The 24,023-nt window shown below is 33.6% G+C and overlaps 1 protein-coding gene across 1 annotated transcript in view; it reads right to left on the bottom strand.

Moving 5' to 3' along the window:
• Window positions 1-243: 243 nt before the first annotated feature.
• The window catches only part of LOC104545283 (dystrophin), a 100,393-nt gene continuing 76,613 nt past the window's right edge, over window positions 244-24,023 (bottom strand). Inside the window, exons 24-25 of the mRNA XM_010190380.1 lie at window positions 12,312-12,506; window positions 244-420 (exon numbers count right to left, since the gene is read on the bottom strand). Of these exons, the coding sequence (XP_010188682.1) occupies window positions 244-420; window positions 12,312-12,506 (372 nt within the window). The remainder of the gene's footprint in view (window positions 421-12,311; window positions 12,507-24,023) is intronic.

Consider the following 24,023-nt stretch of genomic DNA (forward strand, 5'->3'; position numbering starts at 1 on the left):
AGTATCATACCAATATCATTGGTCTAATGCAATTGATAATTTGTAAAAATATCTTCAATTTTACAAAAATGCTCATAAATTAAATTACCAATCCCTACAAAGATTCTATTCTATACTTAGTTACAAGAAAGTATATTGTGTGACTTCAAAAGGTATTTCCACAAAAAGAAGACCAGGAAGTAATCACCAACAGTAAGTCAAATACTAATGGAAACCATCAGAATAACAATTTTTAAAAGTTACTTACGCCTGTCGATCCTTGTACGTCTTGTTAACTTTCTCCCACTGAAAATTAAGTTGAGTCAGCTTTTCTTGTATATTTGCTGCTTCCCTTGGTGTTGCATTTTGCAAAGCCAGAATCTTCTTGTTGTGAATAATGTCTATATGACCCAGCAGTCTCCCCAGACTATCTTTAATGCTCTGTAATATCAAGATTTTAGAAAAGAAAAAGAACACATTGTTTTTATAAATAAAAAATGTTCATAAACAAAAAATGCTTACAAAAAGGATAGGATAGGATAGGATAGGATAGGATAGGATAGGATAGGATATTTCAGATGGAAAGGACCTACATCTATCATCTAGTCCAACTGCCTGACCAGTTCAGGGCTGATCAAGTTAAAGTATGTTATTAAGGGGATTGTCCAAATTCCTCTCAAACAGTGACAGGCTTGGGGCACTGACCACCTTGCTAGGAAGTGTGTTTCAGTGTTTGACCACCTTCTTGGTAAAGAAATGCTTCCTAATCTTCACTCTAAGCACTCCCAGGTGCAGCTTTGAGCCACATCCATGCATCCTATCACTGGATACCAGGGAGAGATCAGGACCTCCATCTCAAATTCCCTTCCTCGGGAAGCTGTAGCAAGCAATAAGGTCACCCTTCAGACTACTTCTCTCCAAACTAGAAAAAGCCTAAAGTCCTCAGCTGTGCCTCAGAGGACATTCTTTCCAGCCCTTTCTCCAGCTTTGTTGCCCTCCTCTGGATGCATTCAAGGACCTTCACATCCTTCCTAAATTGTGGGACCCAGAATTGCATCCAGCACTCAAGGTGAGGTCACGTCAACATTGAATGCAGTGGGATAATCACCTTTTGACTGGTTGGTTATACTGTGTACTTTGATGAACCCCAGGATGCGGTTTGCCCTCTTGGCTGCCAGGGCACACTACTTGCTCATATTGAGCCTGCTGCCAATCAGCACCCCTAGATCACTTTCTGCAGGGCTGCTCTCCAGCTACTCTTCCCCCAGTTTATACCTGGGCCCAGCATTACTCCGTCTTAGGTGCAAAATCTGGCATATCAACTCATTAAATTTCATCCCATTAATCATAGTTCAAAGCTCAAATCTATCCAGATCCCTCTGCAAGGCCTCTTGTCCCGAAAGAGAGTCGACAAAAGCTTTGACAATAGTAACAGTTTTACAATAACTAGTCAATAATGACTGAATGTCAATTCTTTCTTTGAAGAATTAATAAACTACATCTAAGAAATGTGATGGCTGGAGGGGAAGCAAAGCACTATTGACTTACTAATTACTCTACGCCAATTCCTCTAAATCTGTTTTAACTTCATTTCTTCATAAGAAAGCAGAAAAAAAGTCCTATTTTACAAATTTATGTTTCAGTGTTCTTTATGCTGTTTATGCTGTTTATGCTTCTCTTTTATACTTGTTGCAGCAGATATTAAAGAGATATCAAAGTAACAACATGGAAAAAATAAGTTTATCAAGTACCACTGTTTTGCCTTTTGCTGGATATTCACTACCCAACATTTACCATTCTTCAAGTAGTTAGTTCATTGTTGTTTCAGAGAAAAACAAAATACTACACAGTACACCTACAGAACTGCACAATACCAGATATTGGAAGACCAAAAGGAAGAAAAACTGAATTTACTGTGGACTTTTAACATCTTTAAAATGTGTGAAAACATACATTACATTGTCAATGACCGTTAATTATTCATTCATCAATCCGTCCAGTTCCATGACTGAATTATACAGGTTTTCTTTTTGCTCTATAAAGTAATACTTCTATATATGCTATTTATTTCTATTCTGTGAACTATGTAGTATGCAACTTCTCTCTTTTTACTAAATCTTTTAGAACCATTTGAATTACTGAATTTGTTAGAAAACCCAATGCTGAGGTAAGATATTGTTATAAACTGTGTGCTGACTTAAGGATAAAAACATTGAATGTACCAAAAAGTAATTAGCTGAGACTTCCTCCTTGTGAATAAAAGGCTGATGTAATAAATTCCTTGAGCAGGAAACTTCCAGTCACATTTCAGTCTGTTATCCAAATACACATAATTTGGTACTTCTGTGATTTCCTTGTTCTCCACCAGTAAGACAAGACAAATATTTTTTTTAATCAAACAAAAACCATAGAATCACAGAATTATAGAATGTGTCAGGTTGGAAGGGACCTTTAAAGGTCATCTAGTCCAACCCCTCTGCAGTGAGCAGGGACATCTTTAGCCAGATCAGGTTCCTCAGAGCCCCATCAAGCCTGACCTTGAATGTCTCCAGGGTTGAGGCCTTCACCAGCTCACTGGGCAAACTAAGTTACATAAATTTACCTATCAGCTTCACATTATGAGTATCAAAAACAGAGAAGTAAATGCAGATTTTGGAGAAAAAAAACATGCCTTTTATGTGACTTATTTATACAGTTGTCATGTCTTTACAGTCCTGGTAACATACATCACACATAGCATTACTGGAGAGGAAACACAAGCAAAATTATTGTTTCTGAAATGCACTTAATCACTAATTCTTTACATTTTAATTTCCATTTCATGTAGGTATCCCTCTCCAGCCTCAGTGCAACAAGGCATATGACACTTGTGTAGTTCCAGAGATTTTATTTTTTTCTCTGTGGTATTTGTGTTTGGAAGGAAAATGCTCTCTCTTTCAGACTAGTCAAGACATCAGCATAAAGCAAGAACATGTCACAATTGCTAATTTCCTTCAGCCAGACAAAATCCTTTCCTCAGTGGAATGAAGCCAATTCTTTTGAAAAGCTATGACCACGGCTCCTTACAATGGTGAACTTTACACTATACCTCTTCCTGCCCGGATAAAATGGAGCCAGACATGAAAGAATTCAAATATTTTGGATTGATGACTGCATCAATTTGTTTGTTAGTCTAAAGTTAGATTTTCCCTAAAATGTTTAAAGTTAAGATTTTGTCCTTTTCTCTAATGAAAGGTTAAGAACTCTGAGAATTTGTGCATTTGAGACAATAATTTGGATGATGCAAACAAAGCCTACAAAAATTTGTACCAAAATGGACAACGGATCCAATACAACACAGAGCCACTAAAAGATTCAGATAACTCTTGAGATAGGTATATTAAAATAGCACTGTAAAAATAAATGTCTCCTACTCCATTCAATGTCATAGTATTTAACCATTTATTACCATTTCTGATTTTTAATGAATTCTTAATACAGGCATGCACGTCTCACTGAAACTGTTCCACAGAGAAAGAAATAATTTCCAGATAAAAATCTACAGCCATATTCAGCTTTTATCATAGAATCATAGGATGGTTTGTGTTGGAAAGGACCTTGAAGATCATTTAGTCCAACCCCCCTGCCATGGGCAGGGACTCTTCCTGCTAGACCAGGCTGCTGAAAGCCCTGTCCAATCTGACCTTGAACACTTCCAGGGAGCCGCATCCACAACTTCCCTGGGCAACCTGTTCCAGTGTCTCACCACCCTCATAGTGATGAATTTCTTCCTGAAGTCTAATCTAAATCTAATCCCTTTACATTTAAAGCCATTACCCCTTGTCCCATCACTACGTGCCCTTGTAAAACGTCCCTCCCCAGCTTTCTTGTAGGCCCCCTTTTAAAGGATGTTTCAAGGTCATCTTGTCCAATATCCCTGCAAAAAGCAGTAATATCCTCAACTAGATCAGGTTGCTCAGAGCTCCCTCCAACCTGACCTTGAATGTTTCCAGGGATGGGTTGTAAGCAACCTTCAAAGACCACCTAGTCCAACCCCCTGCCATGGAGAGACACATCTTTCACTAGATCAGGTGGCTCAAAGTCCCATCCAGCCTAAACTTGACCACTTCACATGATGGGGCATCCACAACTTTGCTGGGCAAACTTTCTCCAACCATTTCTTCAAACTCCTTAAATATCCAATATCACTAACTATAACTCTTCTACTGTGTTTTTGCCTCTAATTTCTACATAAGCCATACAATGAATACTGAGAATTTGTAGCTGGGAACTTATCAGACCAATTGACCAAAGACTCTTAAGTCTCATTTAACACAAAAGCATTCTTCAGTTGCTGCACACAACTCTGTAGCAACTTTGTTCCAGAGATAAGGGAGAACACTGATCTGACAGAATTATGAAAAGTACAAATCGCTAGTATGTGTGTGAGAAACTCTTCACACTACCAGAACTTTCGGAAGGTGGCAGGGATCAAACGATGTTGTGTTATTTTGCAGCAAGGAGAAAAATAATGGATGGTAGAAATGCAAACAAAAAAGGAAAATTAAAATTGCCTTCTAACACTCTTTGACAGTCTGGTTAAACCCTGTAGCTAGGATCTGATTGTTCTATTTCACTGTGTATTAAAAAATCAGATTTGCCTTTCCTTCACTTGTGAAGAACAGACAACAAATTTGAAGTAATACAGAAGAAAATTTGGAGGTTATAATGTATCCGAAATAGAAGAAAAAATACTATTAGCATGAGTGGATGCTTCCTCGATCTGTTGCCATTCTTGTCATGGCAAATGAATCTATCCAAAGAGTCCCTCAGTCATTCTCTCACACAGATTCAGACAGACATGGGAAGTCAGCAATGAACATCTGTTTTATTTCCCCATGGGTGGTTAGGAATAAGAATGCTGTAGTTATTTAGGTGCAACAGGATTCCAGTCTATACACACGTTATCCAATGGAGTTATTAAAGAAAATAAAAGTTATACTAAGCATTGGCAAGTACAATATTCAATCACATTGTTTTGCCTTCCCTGCATCACCACTACAAATAATGTCTCAGATAAATAGCTTGTGTTTGATAATACAAATGAAAAGGAGAATTGTCTTTTATTAGTTTCAGCCAGAGAGGAAACACAGGTAGACAATTCAATCTTTGGAAAAAAAAAATATAAAGCATGTTTTTATCTATTTTAACTACGACTAGATAAAAAAGGAAAACTTTGCTTGTTCAATGTCCTTCTGCTTACTGAATTTGAAGAAGAAGAATCTCATTTATACACCAACATGTTACAAAAAGGATGAAACAGAAGCCGAATCCTGCAAACTTCTGCTCATTGGAATAATCTCAACTATACAACCTGAAGTACAGAGAATAATCTAATAATAATAACAACATTCCTTTTTGTAATAGTTTGTTGCTTTTCTTTGCAATATTTTAAAGGCAATAAATTTTTAAGTAATTATGGTGTGATATCATAAAAGGGAAATTATTTGAAGAGTCTAGTAATCACAAATTATAAATGATTACATATAGTTTAAAGGGCAGTTTTACTTATGAAAACTTCACTCCAAGATTTTATTTTTCATCTTTAAGGTTAACTATTACTGAATAAAAGATGAGAGGGTATATTCCTTTCTAACACTTCTTTCTCAAAAATAGTGAGACCTGAACTTTATTTCCTGGATATAATGTTTAATAAAAAATTAAAAATCACAGTTCCAGGTCCACTTTGTTAAATTTTCCACAATGTTCCACTTCGTTAAATTTTTAGGGTTTTGTGCTCAATTTTTTGATGGAATGTCTGCCATCATTTTGCTATCATTGCTCTGCTCCATTGTTTAATACTGCTGATTTTTTTTTTTTTTGGATGTTCACTCATTTTTCCCGGTTTCAATCAAACTGAATTGTCACTTTCAAATTGTTCCAATTCACTGCACACTCTACCCAAACATTTAATAACTGCATCAAACAACACTAGTTTTCATGCATGTTTTAAGCATTACCCTACTAGTAACTTTCTTCCATGTATAAAATTTGGTATATAATAATGTCACTGCAGAGATCTGTGGAGCTACTAGGTAGAAGCTCTTAGTCTTAGAAAGCTGTCATAAACTGGGCAGACCTCATGGACAGTTTGAACTAAACTGAAGCTCCTATCAGTCTGTAGGAAGGCCTTCTCTCTCTCCTCCTTGTCTTTAAGTTCTGTATTCTAATATGTGCCTTCTGTGTATGTTGACTTGACTTCTAAGTCTGCAACTCCTCATTTTTCCTAATAAAGAAACTTTAAAAATAGCAACGTAAACTATACTTAGCAATTCCTCTTTTTTCAGCATTTTTGAATTCTTCTGATTCCAATAATGGATTTTATTTTTTTTCCAACATAGTATCCGCACCATCTCATATCTAGATAATAAGGTCTACAGTTCTATTGTAACTAATTTGTTTTAAAATCAGTATTTTAGAACCATGAGTATAATAGAATGTACTGGTACATAGTGTATATTGATATATTAAGTAGTACTAATATGAAGTGACAAGAATATAGTGATAATTATCCAAATAATTTTCTCCTCCAAATTGCTTGAGAAATATTTTAAAAACAAGCCCTTAAGACAAAATGTGAATGCCTCTTTAAGTGAGAAAATGCGGTTGTCATTTTATAACCAACTAAAGTTGTTATACTGTATGTAGTATTATTTAAAAGACAAGAATTCAAATCCTTTTGAAAATGTGACAGCAATTCTCTGAAATAATTCCATACAAAGAACCCCACACAAAACAAAAGAAAAAAATACTCTGGGTTCCTAAAGCACTAGGGCTGCACTTATTATAATATGTTATTCTTTGCCTAAATAAATAAATGAATGAATGAACATTCCTGAGAAATGTGACTTACATTTAGCATATTATAGGAAATATTTATAAAGAGAATGGTAGACATCTTGTCTCTGGGAAACAAGAAATGTTTCCTCTCTTATAAGCAATCTATCATTTCCAGCGAAAGCTGGCTGGGTCTGTATCATTACAGTACAAACCACAATTGACTTTCTCATTTGATGTCTCACATTCAGCATTCCTTACTTGGGTCTACATAAATGTTGGTTTTATATGCTCAGGCCATTTATAATTAAGGTATTCAACGTTACTAATCTGAATGTAAGAAGCATCAGGGGATAAAAACATAAAATGCTTCCAAATCTTCCAAGATTATATTCCTTGAACATCAAGGAGGCAGCATCTACATAAAACCCCATCCATGACTAAAATTGTGCAGATTTAAAGAACAGAGTATATGTAATTGAAATGTTAAAAGCTGCCAGGACACACTTAAGCACTCAAGTTAAGTAGACTTCTTTTCAGTAGCTCATCTCATCCACCCAAGAAGGCCCTTACTGTGTTTGACGTGTTTAAGTAGTTTAATGAAAAGTAATATATGTGCCTACATATATTGAAATTGCATGGTTTTTTTAACCAAGTAGATCAGTTTTCTAAATATTGAAAATTGATTAAATACATCTATGCACTTCAGAATTGATAAGTGGCATATCCCTGAATGTTTAGAATTAGCAGTCTATGAACAGGCATACAATTTCTTATTTATATGTCAGATTTTTGGTTTTGTTTAGAGCAGAGCTGCTACAGACAAAGGAAGATAACAATAAGCTGACCCTATATAAATGAAATCCACAACTGGGTGGCATAAGAGTGTTCAGATTAAAAAAAAAAAGATCACATATATATCTGCATGCACAAACCCATGTATCTCACACACATACCCCATCTTTTTTTCTAGCTTTAAGCAGTTAGTTATCAACAATTCCCTAGGAGATCTGTAACATGGTTAACAGAAGCACACAAAGATTTAATTTTTAAGAAAAAAAGATAGCAGAAAATCATTAGCACCTGAAGTGACTCTAGCCTTTGGGGAATAATTCATCTCATTTCTCTTAAAAAAAGAAATCTGAGTGCTAGAGACTTGAACACCAGTTCATTTTCACTACCAGAGAAAGACAAATTTCTGTGAAAATACAGTTCCTTGGCTATTTGTGTGCACATCAGCCATCAAGCACTGAGTTACTGACAGGTCTATTTGCAGAGTATATTTGATTACACTCCGTTCTAAGTTATGGTTAAGTGGGTTTTAGTGAGCTGCTGCAGTAAACCACTCTCAACACCACATTATGTGATGTTTCCTAATACATGTGAAATATGTAATCTGACATGCAAAATTTAAAATATATTTTTGGAAATCTAGACACTTGTAGAATGATACATTATAATTATATGGATAGCAGATTTGTTATAGTATTTCATGCTTTTTGTACGAACATGAAAACCAGCAACAGCAGAGTTTTTAGTAATCACGAATGGCAATAAATATTTCACAGATTACTTATAGTCTTAAAATTTGTATAGAACTATGAGTTACAATAACTGATATGGGTATTATTGGCTTAATAATCCATTTTGAAAGGGGATTCTGGCTGCCAGAATCACAGATGTGTAATGTGTACAGTAAATTTCTTGTATCCTGAAATAAGACATAGCAGAAAACTGTGCAAAAATACTGCTCTACCTGTCAATAGATGAAGACTTACCAAAGGGAGAAAAAAAGAAGAAAAAAAAATCAGAGCATGAAAATATCTATATTTAAAAAACAACAACAGCAAACAACCTATTTTTTTAACGAACTAAATAAAGACTGTACTGAAAATACATAAGAAGATGAACAAGAAAAAAGAACTGTTAAGAGTGATCATGCAAGAAGTTACATATATAAGAAACCTCTTTCTCAATAAGCCAGATAACTTTTCATACTAAAACTATTATCATTTAGAATATTATCGCTAAATGTTTAATCATATACTACAATACAATATTCCTGTTAAAATTAAGAAAAAAAGGAAAAAAAAGAAATGTCTAATATGCATCGGCCCTACTGCAAGTTTGCCGCCTTAATTATGTAAAGCAAGTAGCCTCAGAAAATAAGTTTTTAATTCACAGTTAATGAACAGGCACAACCATGCCATGACAATGACATTGATTCTTAACATGAATTTTTATTAAACACCTTCTTGCATATGGCTATAAAAACAAATTAGACTTCTTAAATTCCAGGTAGACTGTTGCATTTTAGCACACTCATTTTTGCTAGGTGTTAGCAAACAATAATATGTGTTAGTTTTAATTATCTGATTAATAAATGTATTTTTTTAGCATACACATCTCCCACTAAATAATCTGGAACTTGAACAAGACAAGTAGCTTGCATGAGATAATCACCACACAGGAAACTTTGGCTTAGTATGAGCAATATAACTTGGTTTTCTTAAACCAGATTAAGTTGAATATATACAAATTTGTACATTGATTTCACTTTCAGGAAACATTTGGAGCATCCATTGCAAATAAGGATAATTAGCTAAATTCTGAGGGCATTGTATCCCTACACTTGATTCTGTAATGAAATTCATCGTAATTACAACAACTTCTATATGGGGAACTCAAAGATTATGAACTCCATCAATATGAACATCATCAACAGCAGACAGAATTACCATAATGTTTGTTCTTATAACAATTTTTTTCCTATTCTGTGAGTATATCATTAAGCCAAACTTACTAACCCTTTGATCTATGAACCATGATTTTTCCATATGATCAAATGGAGTTTCATCCTTGACAGAACTGTAATATTTAAATAGTTTGTTAAACACTGTAAGTACAGGGATGAAGAAAAATTGAGGTACTGTATGTCTTAATACTAAAAAGACCTTGTAATCAGATAATGGAAACATTGCAATTGCTGACTTTATGAGATAAAGAGACAAGACCTAGTTTCTTTGTCTGATTTTTCCACTTCCTAAAGCTCAAAATGAAGAAGAAAACATTCCTATGAGCTGGTTTCAGCAGTTTTACTAAATGTGCCCATAAAACCATTATAATTTACTAAATATTTGAAGTTATCAGATTTTTGCTGCAAAAACTCATATTGTGCTATTTTACATCGCTTTGATATAAAAAGTCAGAGCTAGAATTATCTATGACAATTAATAAAAGCAATTTTTAATTTGTATTTGGTATTTATCCTATTGGATAATGAGCAATAGGGTTTAAGTCTTACTATGTATATTTACTTTGGAGAAAAATGTTCAAAGCAGTCACCACTGAGTCTTGAAAATAAACTTCTTTTTCCTTCTAAGGATTAATTAAAATTGATTTTTTTCTGAATGGGAGTTTAAAAAGAAATCACAAACTCAGTTAAAAAACACAGAGCTATTCATGACAGTTCTGTAATTTGATTCATGGAAATCTGTCAGGGATAAAAATCAACCACAATTTAATTTCAAACCTTTCCCAACCAGCTGCTGAACAATTATTCACTACTTTTCTATTTTTACTTCAGGATAATGACAATGATGAATGCTTTTCCTTTGAAATAAATATTCATTAAGCAGGCTCAGATCAAAACTATCCCCTTCCAAAAGCTCACAAATGTGCAAGATCCATTTGCTGCTTCTAAGAGATTTATTTGGGAAGAAAATGGAACTGTGCCCACAAATGCATCTCATAACAATTTAAAAGTTCAGTTAAATTAAACCTATGGCAATACTTACTTGCATCCTCAGTAATCAATATTATTAAAGTTGGTGTCAACCCCAATAATACCAAATATATGTGGGTGAACAACAGATTAGTTAGGGATATAAATCAGATAAAGATAGCCCAAATGTAAAGCATTAAGAAGCACTAAAAGGAAGCCAACTGCCACTAAACTGCTTGAGGTAGGTCACTGTTTTTCCATTCAATCTAGTAATGAACAGAAGTTCATAGACAAGGACCAAGTGGTAGCTTATTAGCCGCAATTTACATGGTCCATGATTTTTTTCTGTGTAAAAGAGTTATTCTATCAAAAGGGATTGTTTAAAATGAAGAATGACAATAACATTGGTGTGTTGTGTGCTTCAATACCCAGAACCACTTTAATCTATTGGTACTAAACCAGAAGTGGTAAAAGGAAGGACCTACTGTTATTTCACAGACTCCTATTATGAGTTATATGCTTCCTTTACTCCAATACTTCCAATACTGTTACACTTCACTACACATACTATACTGCCTTGCTAGGAAACTAAAAACACCCTAATTTTCAAGAGCTAAGAATAATATCTAGATATGTGTATATGTGTGTATATACAAATATCTAAAATACATAAGATCTATACATGTATAAGAATCATAAATAGATGTGATTTTGTAGATGCCAATAACAGCACATGGATGGGGTTTTGTTACATTTCCTCTGTTAGGAAAGAGATAAATGGGCTCCTACAGAGGACAATTCAGAGCACCTAGCTAGAGCCCCTGCACTGATTCTCTCTCTAGGCTTTTTCCTTATGGCTGACTGTAGGCAAATTCCAGCCTTTTTTGGCTAACATTTCATTTTCTTAAAACCTTTCCTTCTCCAAAATAATCACAGGAAAATGGAAATGCAGTCTTCTCTCTTCATGCTGGATGGCAATTTGAAATTGCTGTAATTATATACAGCGCTTAAGCATGATTTTTTACAAGGCTTTCCACATAAAAACATTATTCTGCAAAAGCTGATAACTCATTCATCTACTTAGGCTTACAACTTTAATCTTATTCTCTTCTTATGGCAATTCTGTGTTGGAAAAATTCCACCAATTTCAAAGGATTACACTGTTGCAAGTGATGAAGAAATCAGACAGTAATATTTAATATAAAAAATACTGAATTAGATTTTCTTAACTACATTATCTACCTACTGGATTATATCTTATGTTTAGCTAATTAAACTGTAATAATTACACAAAATACAGCCCCAATTAGACTTCAAGTTTTTTGGTCTTGCATGGAATGGAACAGTTAAATTTTACTTGTTTTTGTTGCTTTTTAAATAAAAAAATATTTTTAAATCAACTACTAAAATAAAGCTGCCAAGATTGAGTGTGGGTAGGGTTACTAATTACTTCAAAATACAAACAAACAAACAAACAAAACCTTAACCACAAATTCACAACTTTAAATACATAACTAACCATCTCCATCCTTTATCTACCATTCAGGGACGTACTTTGCAGATATCCTAATGCTCTCATCTTCCAAATACAGGTGAAACAGATAAAAATAAATGAACTCTTATATCTTGCACCAAAGTGCCTTCATATATAAACACCCATATATACACACATCACAGAAAGGGGCTGAGCACTTACAGAACAGATGTCTCTGAGACTGAGTGCAGGCTGCCAATGTACAGAAGCGTGAAAATAAAAAAAAACAATTGTTGCAAGAAAAGCTTTCTATCTTACCTTGAGACACTCTTCTTGTTTGAAGAGATCCTCACAATCCTTAGCTTGCAGAACAGGAGAATTAAGGCGTTCTTCTACTTCAGACAAGGCTTGCAGAAGGTGAAGGATCTCTGCCAGGTATGTAGAAGGCACATGAGTAGTTTCCACAGTCATAGTTTCAGTCACCACAAAAGTTGTATCTTCATGAACTGTTTGCTAGTACAGATATATAACAGAATGCTTCTTTTAGTTTCTTAACACTACACAAACTTACAATTTAATGCAATTTCCAGTTCACAACCTAGAAACAATTAAAAATACTTCTAGTTGCAAATTCTAATTCTAATTCTAATAATTCTAAATGCAAAAAAATATTTGAGGTTTCTGACATATATCACTCACACTCCACTAGCTTGTTTGAAATGGCAGGTACTAAAATTAATCCATGAAAAGTGTACAAATTTTCTTCTGCTCTTCAAAGAAATGAAGAGAGATGATAATGCAAGAGTAATCTGAGATTACAGTGTTAGTGAGATTTTAGAGCTAGCCCTTTCATTTTAGCTCATCACACCTCTTAAAGAATCTGTCCTTCATTATAGAAATTCCATGCATACCAGGCCTAAAATATGAAATAATTTCAAGGTGTCATGTAAAATAATGTCTTGTGTAATAGACACAGTTTCTTAAATAACATTTAACACAAAACAACTAGGTCAACTCAGCACTTTCAACACTATACTATAACCTTTTTCTTTAAACTAGAAAGTACAATTTGGAATTTCATGATCTGAAAGGTCTTTAATGAATTCATATGTCTAAAACAAATCCCAGCGACACACCTCTTCAGGAAATTGAGGTTTTTTTGTTTTGTTTTTTTTTTTTTTAAATTTGGACAAATATTCAATAGACACCCTATTCTGTAAGCACATGCATACACCAATTGTAAAGAAATTCCAGAATGCTTTGGTTCCAAGGAAATAGATAGTTGATCTATGGAATTTGGAAAGATACTGACATATAAGGCAATAAAATAGTTATTGCTTATATAAATTCTCTATATTTCTGATTTGATGTCTTTATGAATCATAGGTAAAACGTAATACCAAAAGTGTGCTTTGGAGCAGAAAGAACGGTAATTATTTCTTTTAACTTATGTTCAGAATGCGTGAACTCCTGCATCTCCATTAGAAAAGGCAAAATTGAAAAGATATAAATTATTTGTGGTTTTGTAAGCATAAATTATTGTTTATTTGTTTTGTTACATCACATATGATTCCTACTGCGGGACTAAGATTCATTGTGCTTGATGTCTGTCTTCTCAAAAATATAAACTTTACTCATTGAAGACTTCAAAGAACTTTTACAAGCATTTGCTGGTAAACTTTCTTTCAAAAATCATATTGTTTAGAAGCTTCAGTCCTAATACAGATAATCACGGATTTTGGAGCCATATATGTGAAAGACAATGGATCAATGGTCTTGAAGAAAACAGTATTAGTTAGCTACACAGTGTGTAAAAGAAAACAAATGTAAACACTATTTTGCACACACTATCTGAGCAAGGTGTCTCATTTTAATCTATTTGCAATGTCCATCCTTTCATGACATGTTTCTCTCCTCAGTTACCAGCTGAATCATCTGTTTCTTCATTTTTCTTTGAAGTCTTAAAATACGCCTAGATACACTCTAGAAGATGTATGCATATCACATATAAAGCCCATAAAGTTATCTGTAGACTTGTGTTATTCTGCTACATTTCTTATGCAAATTTAGTTGCTTTGCTTACACTTTTCTCACTAGATGACTTTCTCAGTACATCTGCTAACACTGAAACTTCTCTAATTACCATATCACTGCTATAATTTTTATTTTTTAAAATAAATTGCTTAAAAAAAATTGTGTTCACCCCCCATATGTTTCATGAATCACAGGCTCTGCAAAAAAAATAGTTTACCCCAGTAAACCTAAAGAAAAAGCTGTCCCAGTTGATTAGAAAATGGGAGATTCTCAACAGGCCACTGAGGCATGGAGTAATATATTTTCATTACTCAAGACATCACAGAGACCCTTCTACAAGTAGCAGAGAGCTTTAGACCCACATAAGGAACACTTTAACTATAATTGTATTTTACTTTTTAACTGAGAAGAAAGAACATTTATATTCATAGTAATGAAAAGAGATGTGCAAGGTTATTCACTGAAAATGAGGTCACAAGAATATGTAAAGTGACACACAATACATAATTAGTTTCTACAGTTTTATTAGTTTAATCTATTTTTTAACCCAAGTTGAGGCTAATCACTATGTATACTTGTACACACATACATGTATACATGTGTACATAAAATAAAATCTGTGCCTTCTTGCTATAAATAATTCCTGAAACTAGAAAAAAAGTCAAGCAGAAATCTGATGTGTGAGAACTTCATGGATAAGATGCTTAATTATTTATAGTAGTGCCAAAATTGGGTAAGGACCAATTGAAGACAAGACTGAACCTGGTATGACATACATGGTTTAGTAATCCCCCCAGATATGTGTAATCTTTACTTGCATTAATGTTAATGAGATGTGTGCAACCTTACACACATACAGCCCTTTACAGAAAACTTTACATGTATATTTCTCACAGCTGGACAATTTATCATATAGTTCTACAGAAAACATGACTCAGGAAATTTCTAGTTGACGCGAACCATCAATATTTATATAATTAGTTAAAGTGTAAAGTACTACACACAGATAATTAAATAAAAGGATTGATATATGAAAGTAGAGGTCTACTAGAACCTGCCCTCATATGTGTCAACATTATTTAACACCTTATTCTAAAAAAAGAGTAACAATCAAAAATCATTTGTTTGTGAGTATTATTTAAATAAAACAGTTGGAAATTTTAGAAATCCAACATAAAACTTCTTTGCCTTTAGTGAGTTTTTCAATAGGTCACAGGTGTTTGTTGTTGTTTTTTTTTCTTTCCCTCATTGATCGTAGCACAGCACAACCCAAGGCAGAAGTTGGCATCCTGCACTAAACAACAGAGGATAGGGATATCCAGAACTGGCAATTTTAATCAGCAAAGAAACGGAAAAAATTTTGGCTTGTCTTTATGTTTGCTGGAATTGCCATACTGTAAAAGGTACAATGGGCAGAGTCCTTCCCTATATTCTGGACAAGTAACTTTACTAGAAATGCACAGCTGAAACCAAATCATCTATTAACACTGTAATGAGAAAAAATGTTTAAAAAGGGAGATTTTAGCAGCTGGGAATCACTACTATTAAAAACAATATTAATTCAATAAAGATATATGTCTTTGCTAATGCTAAAATAGTTCATCAGAAGCAGGGTAGGTTAACATTTTATAATGATCAAAAATAAATAAGAACATGGAAATTAAAGTTTTATATCACTGCTTAAGAATGGTTTTGAATAAGTGGCAGACTACACTAGGTAGTTACTTGAAAAATACTCAAACCCAAATAACACATAATACAAATAAATTGTTAAGAACGATGGGAAAACACTGGTGTAAATGGCCATTTCCTATACTGTTATTGCAGCAAAATACATTTTTATTTATATAAATTATTTTTTTCACTTTTTCTTGATTATGAGTGATATACTGATATCTAAACAATTTCTAGTCTCTGAAAAAAACTTTTGGTGAGGCTTAACATTTCATGTGTTCCTTTTCACAAAGCATTATCATCAACAGAAGAGTAAATCGAATTTTCTTCCTCATCATTACATATTTTTAATTAAGGTACAGGATCTTTGCATAAACATGACCACCTACATGTGACAGATTTTATTGACTGTTAACTCCTAGCAGGTGCAACAGAAAGACAAGAAATACACTCATGAACTGGCTCTTACAGAGAAGACCAATAAGCAAAAACCAAAATCAAATCAAAACCAAACCAAACAAAACAACCCTAAAAAAAGGATGTTAGGAATGACACAGGTTTTGCCTATAAAATCAAACACCACCCCAAGAAGTAACTGTGATGATTATTGCCTACATCTAGAGCAGTATTATCTGGTGGTGCCATGGCTAACTAACCTCTGAGAATGCTGTTAATTTTTGTTTAGGACTGGAAAACTCGGTCTTAAAAAACACTTCACCCATCTCAGAATATCCATTTCCTTTCCTCTTTCTGCAGAGGGAACAATCCCAACACCACTTTTACTGTTCAAATGTCTACACCCAGAAAGCTTCTAACCTTTTTGTGTTAGGCCTTGACGACTGTTCCATTTTTGGTCTTTTTCTCAGTGTAGGCCTCCAAACTCATAGACACCTTAGTATGCTGTGCTTTTGAGTTATTAACTTCACACAAACAGAATATGTGTTTACATATATTCTGTTTCAATATATCTGTTTCAATATATATCAATATATTATATATATCAATATAATATATATATTATTAACATACTTCTCAGCACTACTGTACCATGACACTGCTCCTACCAGCATCCTGATGAGGAGTTCAGGAAAACCAAACAATCATGTTCTTCCTTCTGAAGTGTACTAATGCTTGAGAAAGTATTCTTTACAAGCAGTTGTGTTGTAAGAGATGACAGCATAAAAAAGTCAGTCATTATGGAGGCAGATAAAGGCCTCAAACAGGTCAATGAACTTTGGGACAGTTTATTGCTTTCTAGAGCAAACTCTAAACTCCATGATTTTTGACAGCCCATGGTTAGCATCAAATAAATAATTAAAAACACAAAAGTATGATCAAATGCTGTCAGACATCAATAAAGCCACTTTCAAGTGCATTTATATGCAAAGCAGCTTTTATTCACCCCTTCCTATGCCAACTGTGAGTGATGATTTCAGCTAACATTCAGAAAAATAAATTCTGTGTCTACAGTATTGCTAGCACATCTTACCTGTAAGCATGTATATATGTAGAAGGTAGATAAAAATTGTACCAATAACATGGAGTTTTCATTATAAGATTGGATGGCCTTAGTCAGCCACAAGAAAGTTATCTATCAGTACAAAAAGAAGCATCTCTTTCAACTACAGAGAGACCTAAATCCTCACTATAGGATTAAAAATCTATACAATGCATATGTAATTCCATGAAGGCAAGGCATTAAAAGGCACTTGTAGAAATAAAATATATTTAAAATAATTTTTTAAAAATCATGTTTTCAAGTAAGAATGTAAATATTTTCTCATGTATGTGATTTTTCTACTAATGTATGATTGCAGTTCACAAAAGCCTGCATGTTGCAATACTTAAAAAATTGTTTTAATGCTTGCATCTGGCTTTATTGGTGACATTAAATTGAAAATTAAAAAATATATGTGATTATTATCAGCACTTTTCTTGGACAGAGATTGCTCTAAGTCTTCATAAAAGTTCACTGCTGAGGCATATCTTAATGGTTGAGAAATGCTACATTAACAATTTTTAAACCATGATAAAATGAATATATTTTATCTATACATAAATTATATCTATACAATAATATCAATACATAAATTATATCAATACATAATATTAAATAAAGCTAGTTAAAATGAAACTATTCTTAATAATAGCATTAATTAGAAAAAATTTCAGTAATTTTTACATGCTATGAATAGCAGTGGAAAATTGCAGGTTTTTATTTTGAAAAACATCAATCAACAGGTATAGACCAGTGTGAACTTACTCCCACTGTCTTACTGTTGACCTTCATAATTTGTTTGAAATGCAAAGGTTTTCTCTGTAAGAAAAGGTCTGTTCCCTGTACTGTCAGGCTTAAGATATGGGACATCTGTCAAAAACTCAGATAGTCATGCTACACTCTGATGAGCTCTGTATGGTGGATTGGACAGATACTTGTGGTTGCTTGGCTCAAAGACTTGGATGAATACTTATTCCACCCCTAATTTTTTTTTCTTTGAGTGTGTTATTTTCACATTTACATGAGAGAAAAAGAAGAAATATATGGACAAAAGATATAATAATTAAACATTAAACAGAGTAATTCATCATTCTGTAGGTTGTAGTCATAGTTGTAACTTTGAGTTCATTCGTTCTTCCTTTCTTTTTTGATTTTTTCCTTTCCCCAGAAGGTAAAAACATAGTTTAAAAACTGCAAAAAAGCATTTTAGTGCTGCAGCTTCACAGACTCTCATACTTTTAGAGCCCTTCAAGATGACAAATACAGTGTCACGTGGTAAAATGAACAACTTTGGCAATTCCTTTTCCTCTTGTGATTGCTTAACAGTGCTTTTTTATTATTATTATTCTGGCTTAGATGATTGCCCGCAGATACGGACTTTCCTCAGGCTGAAGCACCGCTACATATTGAACTTAGCTGCAGCTTATTTGAAAACTTAACCATTGCTCCTTTCTCAAGACCTGCAAGCATTCACGCAAATAAGAGACTAATACAAATAGCATAAATTGAAAATTCTTGCAGTTCTGTTGTTAATTTTTAACCCTGACAACTTCTGTTGATATCTATTTGTTTAGCAAAGGGAAAAAAATCATTCACTTCAACTGTGATGAGGCTTGGACATAAGATTCTCATACACTGTACTATGTGTGATATAAACCAACTATTTCAGTAAATTAAAAAAAAAATAGTACTCTATATCTTATGCCATAGCTGCAATGTTGGCATGTCCTGAAGAAAAACAAAATCCAGTATCATTATGGCATAATTGACTAATTGGAACTACTGGGATTTAGAAAATGTCTCTTGCTTTAAATAACTTATGTATATACATTAATTATTTCTGATAAAGATGGCATATCTCAATAACTACAGTAGTTCAAAATTGACAAGTGGAATGAAATCTGTATGTCTCTGTCATGTGACTTTAAACAGATATTTGTAACACTATAAAAGGAATTATTAAAAAAATAAAGACTATAGCTCATAACCATTCAACAAAGACTGCTCAGGCCGTGTACAGACACTAGCATTTTGTGGGGAAGGTTATCCTTTAACTACCCATGAGTCAAAAAAGATTCTCAGCATTAGATATCAGTAAGAAAATACTTACATGTACTCGTCTTACATTTTGGAATGAAAAAAGTCAGAATGTGTTGCAAAATCTACATCCTAGGCTAGTTTTCAACAGATATTTTAAGATGTTATTTTAGAATTTTATGAAGGTTTACCTGGAAAACAATTTTGTAATTGATTTATATGTGTTACTTCCTAGTAGACAGTATGTATTTGAAAGTTCTTAGATGCTAACTATAGAATCCATAAATCCATAGAGCTGTTAACCATTGTAATATTTTTCACAGCTGAAAATAAACATACAGATATCATAAAGGAACTGTCATACTTAAGGAAACTTCTAGTTGATACTTTAGAAGATTAAACTTTTCTGCACAGTCCTGCATCCTTGTAACCATGATGCCCAGTTGTGACAGTGTCTGTTGATTCTGTTAAACTAACATTACGTGCTCAAATTTACCTGCACACCAGGAAGAACACAAAAGAATGGAATGAATTTCAAGTTACTTTTTACTCAGAATAGCACTTAAAAACTGTGTTTCTTGGAGAGTGGTAAGCTATAGAGAAGAAACAGTGTATATAGTGGCAGAACAAGGTTCTACACAATATGCTGGAAGGCAGCCTTCCTAGGATCAGACTTTGATCAATGCCAACTTATTTAATGGCTGATTTATTAAGACTACAGAAGTGCCCCAGTCTTAGACAGTGTTTATGCATGAAGCTTCCGGTCTGTCTCAAATAATAATATGTGTAACTCTACTGACTGATCACGAAGGAACCAATTAAGGTTAAATAAAGCACAGATTTTAGAATAAAGTCCATCTGATGTCTAAATTGACTAACTCATTTTCAGATGGACTGTTGATTTGGCATGCTAACTTTCCAGATATTCATGCAAATTACATCTGTTAGATGTTTGCTGAGATAATTTAGAAAATAATCTAAAAATACCATTAAAATACCACATAAGTGTTGAATGCTAACAGCTTCCAAGAGAAAAGTCCTAAACCTTAAACACTGACACCTTCCAGAAAGATTAAAATGCATTACCTAATTATTTTCCATCTTTATTTCTTAAAATAACCTTAATCTACATGTATATAGATGCTATCATACAGAATAATAATAGGGTTTATCACTTTGGCTGAATTTGTTACTCTAAGATGTAGATTTTTTTAAAATAATGTGAATGAAATTGCTGCCACAAAGATGATCAAAGGGCTGGAGCACCTCTCCTACAAAGACAGGCTGAGAGAGTTTGGGTTGTTCAGCCTGAAAAAGAGAAGGCTCCAGGGGGACCTTATAGCGACCTTCCAATACCTGAAAGGTGCCTATAAGAAAGTTGGGGAAGAGCCGTTCACTAGGGCATGTAGCGATAGGATGAGGGGTAATGGTTTTAAATTAGAAAAGGATAGATTTAGGAAAAAGTTCTTCAATATGTGAGTGATAGATCACTGGAACAGGTTGCTCAGAGTGGCAGTGGAGTGGCAAGGTCAGGCTTGATGGGGCTCTGAGCAACCTGATCTGGTAACATTGTCCCTGCTCACTGCAGAGGGGTTGGACTGGATGATCTTTAAAGGTCCCATCCAACCCAACACAGTCTATGATTCTAATTATACATACATACATAGATATTCAGCACTCGCATTGTACATATACAAATTTCCTTCCTTCTGCACCTTTATGAATATGCTCAGAAGCATCTATGCAAAAAAAAAAAAAAAAAGAGTGACGATATTGTTAATTGTACACAGAGATGAACGTCATCTCTTCAAAAGATACTGTCATTTAGGGCCAGTCAAATGTGCAGCAAGTGTTCTCCCTTATTATTTAAATCATTATTATAGCCAGGTATTTTTGACACAAAATTCCTCACCATGTAATTTATTATGTTAAAAAATTATGATTTACTATATCAGAGAAAATAAGATGGCAATTAGCTGCCTTGTTTCCCAAATAGTTATTATAAGGAGGAAAATACTTTACTAGTATAATACTCAGTTTTGTCCAAAAATAATTGAAAAGAGAGACAACTGGGTGCTACTCCACACATCATTCTTTAGCCAAAGGCTGTTAAGTCTTGTTTCCATCTCAACCACCCAGAGAACAGTAAGAAAAGCCTGTGGCATGGCTACGACTACATTCGTATAAGTCCTTCATTTAACTTAAAGACAGCATCCTAAATCAGACTTAGTCCAAGTTGCAGCAAGAGTTTTCATTCCTCTGTGATGAGGTAAAGATGTTGAGTTTCACTTTTAAGCTAGAGAATGTAATTCAGATCACTAAAGTTTATAGCAGATAATGAAAAATGGCAGAGAAAAACCTTTTCTGTAAAGTTTTGTCATCTAACTTCAGTCTATTAAAATACTGTAGATCTGCAGTAATGAAAGTGAATATTGAAAAGTATTAATAAGGACATACAAAATAAGATAAATACAAATAGAAGGAAGAATTCAAAACACTATAGTAAACTGGTCCACTTTTACAAAAGAAGGCTACAGTTGGTCTTCACTGAAATTACCACAAAAATGTATGCATTCATTTTAGACACAAAGAAGGTAAAGTGCATCTATAAAACTAGCTCCTCTTCAGCTATATCAAAGACAATATTCATCTTCAGTGTATTTTCTATTGCTTTCTTATCCTAAATTAGACATAAAACTAAAGTATTTGAAATACGCATATTTGGAATAAATTTTCTAATAGCAATTTCCAGCTTGATGGATGCTAGAAAATGGGTGTAAATATTCAGCTGTGATTCTTTTCCCAAAGATTCTCACCCCGTTTGCAGGCCACAGTCAAAAAAGCCCAGTCTTCAGCTGTGTTGTGTAAAGCTATTTGTTGAAAAAGCTGCCACTGCAGATGTCAGAAAAGTTAAATGGTGTCACAGGATCACCTCTGTCCTGTCCTTAAGAGACCTAAAGCACATAGGTGAAACTAATACTAATCCATCACCGTATAGTTCTTTTCTTCTGTTCAATAGGTATTTTCCTATTTTTCTTTTCTAATGCCTTTTCTCTCTTTTATTCGTCCTCTCTCCCACTCATCATAGGAATAATGAAGAATTAGTTTGCTCCTTCTTGGTAACCATTACTTGGTTATTTACCCAAATAAATATTTAAGCAAGGATAAGAGAAGGAAACCACTTCATTCCCATGCTGCTGTTTGTGAAAATTGTGGAAAACAATGATCAAAAACAATGGTAGCACATTACCACTGAAGTATCCATGTTATTTAGATGCAGACTGATAATTAGGACAGCATTTATCTAACTGTCACAGATTTACTTCAAATAATGTTTGAATTAAATTTTAGAAAACATCTTTATATGTAAAAATATTTTAACAGTTAAAAAACCAAAGTTTAAATTTCATTAAATGAACTAGAGTTCCACAGGGAAATATGAACTGAAAACTGCAAGATGCCCTTGAAAGACCGAACTTAAACAAACTCTTGAATTTCAGATGTACATTTGATCAGTTCTTAATCTGATTCCAGAAGTTGATCACATACTCTCTTCACCTGAAGAAGATCACTTCTCCAGTTAGGAGACAGGTATTTTGAATCTCTGAATGCTTTATAGAATCTTAAACAGTACAATGTCTTTTATTTGGAAAACTGAAGATTATGATATTTATTTCATAGTTAGTACTAAGAGTACTGATATTTTATCCATATTGCAGATAACTATTGAACAGCTCAGACTGAATCACTTACCTTATAGAAATAAATACATGTTTTGTATAGCTTTTTTCCTTGTTCATTCTTGTTGAATGTTGAAAGCATAGTCTAACTGATATGAAAAAGTTTCTTCTGATATTTACCATTTGATTTATTTCCTTGTTGTTCCCAGTATGGCCAAAATCCAGGCCCAAATATTTCAGTAGTAAAATGACCATAAGTTTCAATAGAAACTTTATGTGCGTCACCAAAGAAATTACTGAAATTACTTGGGTAAGCCTATTATTTTGCGCTTATATATATCAATAGGTACATAATTTTGACAGCTGTTGATAGGTTGCAAGAAAAATATTCCTCCTGTCCTAAAAATACTCTGGCTTACTATTTACAGCATAGTTCAGCATATGCAATGGCACAAAGAATGTTTGATAGCTTGATAAAATATGGTAATAGGACATATGAAATAAGAATTTAAAGTGTAGGCTGTGCAGCTATGTTAATCTAGAAAATATTTTCTCATGATAAAGGCCTTCAGTACTCTACATGCTGAGTAATTTCAGTCAGCTCAATCAAATCTAAACTGAGTCATGACATAAACATGCTCATAGACTGCTGAAATGAAAGCATGAAAAAAAACCAAACTTCAATAAAACAGATATTAACTAGGGCTAATTTAGTTACATATAATCAATATATCAATAATTGATTTTGATCCCAATTTGAATTAAGCTATCTGAATCTAGTTTTTTCCACTGTAACCTATAACTATTTTCATCAACCTTTAACAATGGCATAAATTGTTGGAGAAGAATAGTAACTGGAAGATTTAGGTTTAAATTGTAGCAAAGGGGATTGATAACTTTTCTAAAAATACTGTGTGACTGCCAAGCTTAATTATTTTAGATTCTGCAGAGATAATGAAGTAGAACACTAAACATTTCTTAACACAGGAATCTGAATTCTGCCCCACTGAAAACCTGATTTTTGCTCACTGTTTGTTTTGTCAAATATGAATAAAGACACTGGGCGGGGAAGAAACTTATAAAACAGCATGAACTCCAAAAACTTTT

Source organism: Mesitornis unicolor, unplaced genomic scaffold (assembly GCF_000695765.1).
Source record: "Mesitornis unicolor isolate BGI_N332 unplaced genomic scaffold, ASM69576v1 scaffold4328, whole genome shotgun sequence".
Lineage (NCBI taxonomy): Eukaryota > Metazoa > Chordata > Aves > Mesitornithiformes > Mesitornithidae > Mesitornis > Mesitornis unicolor.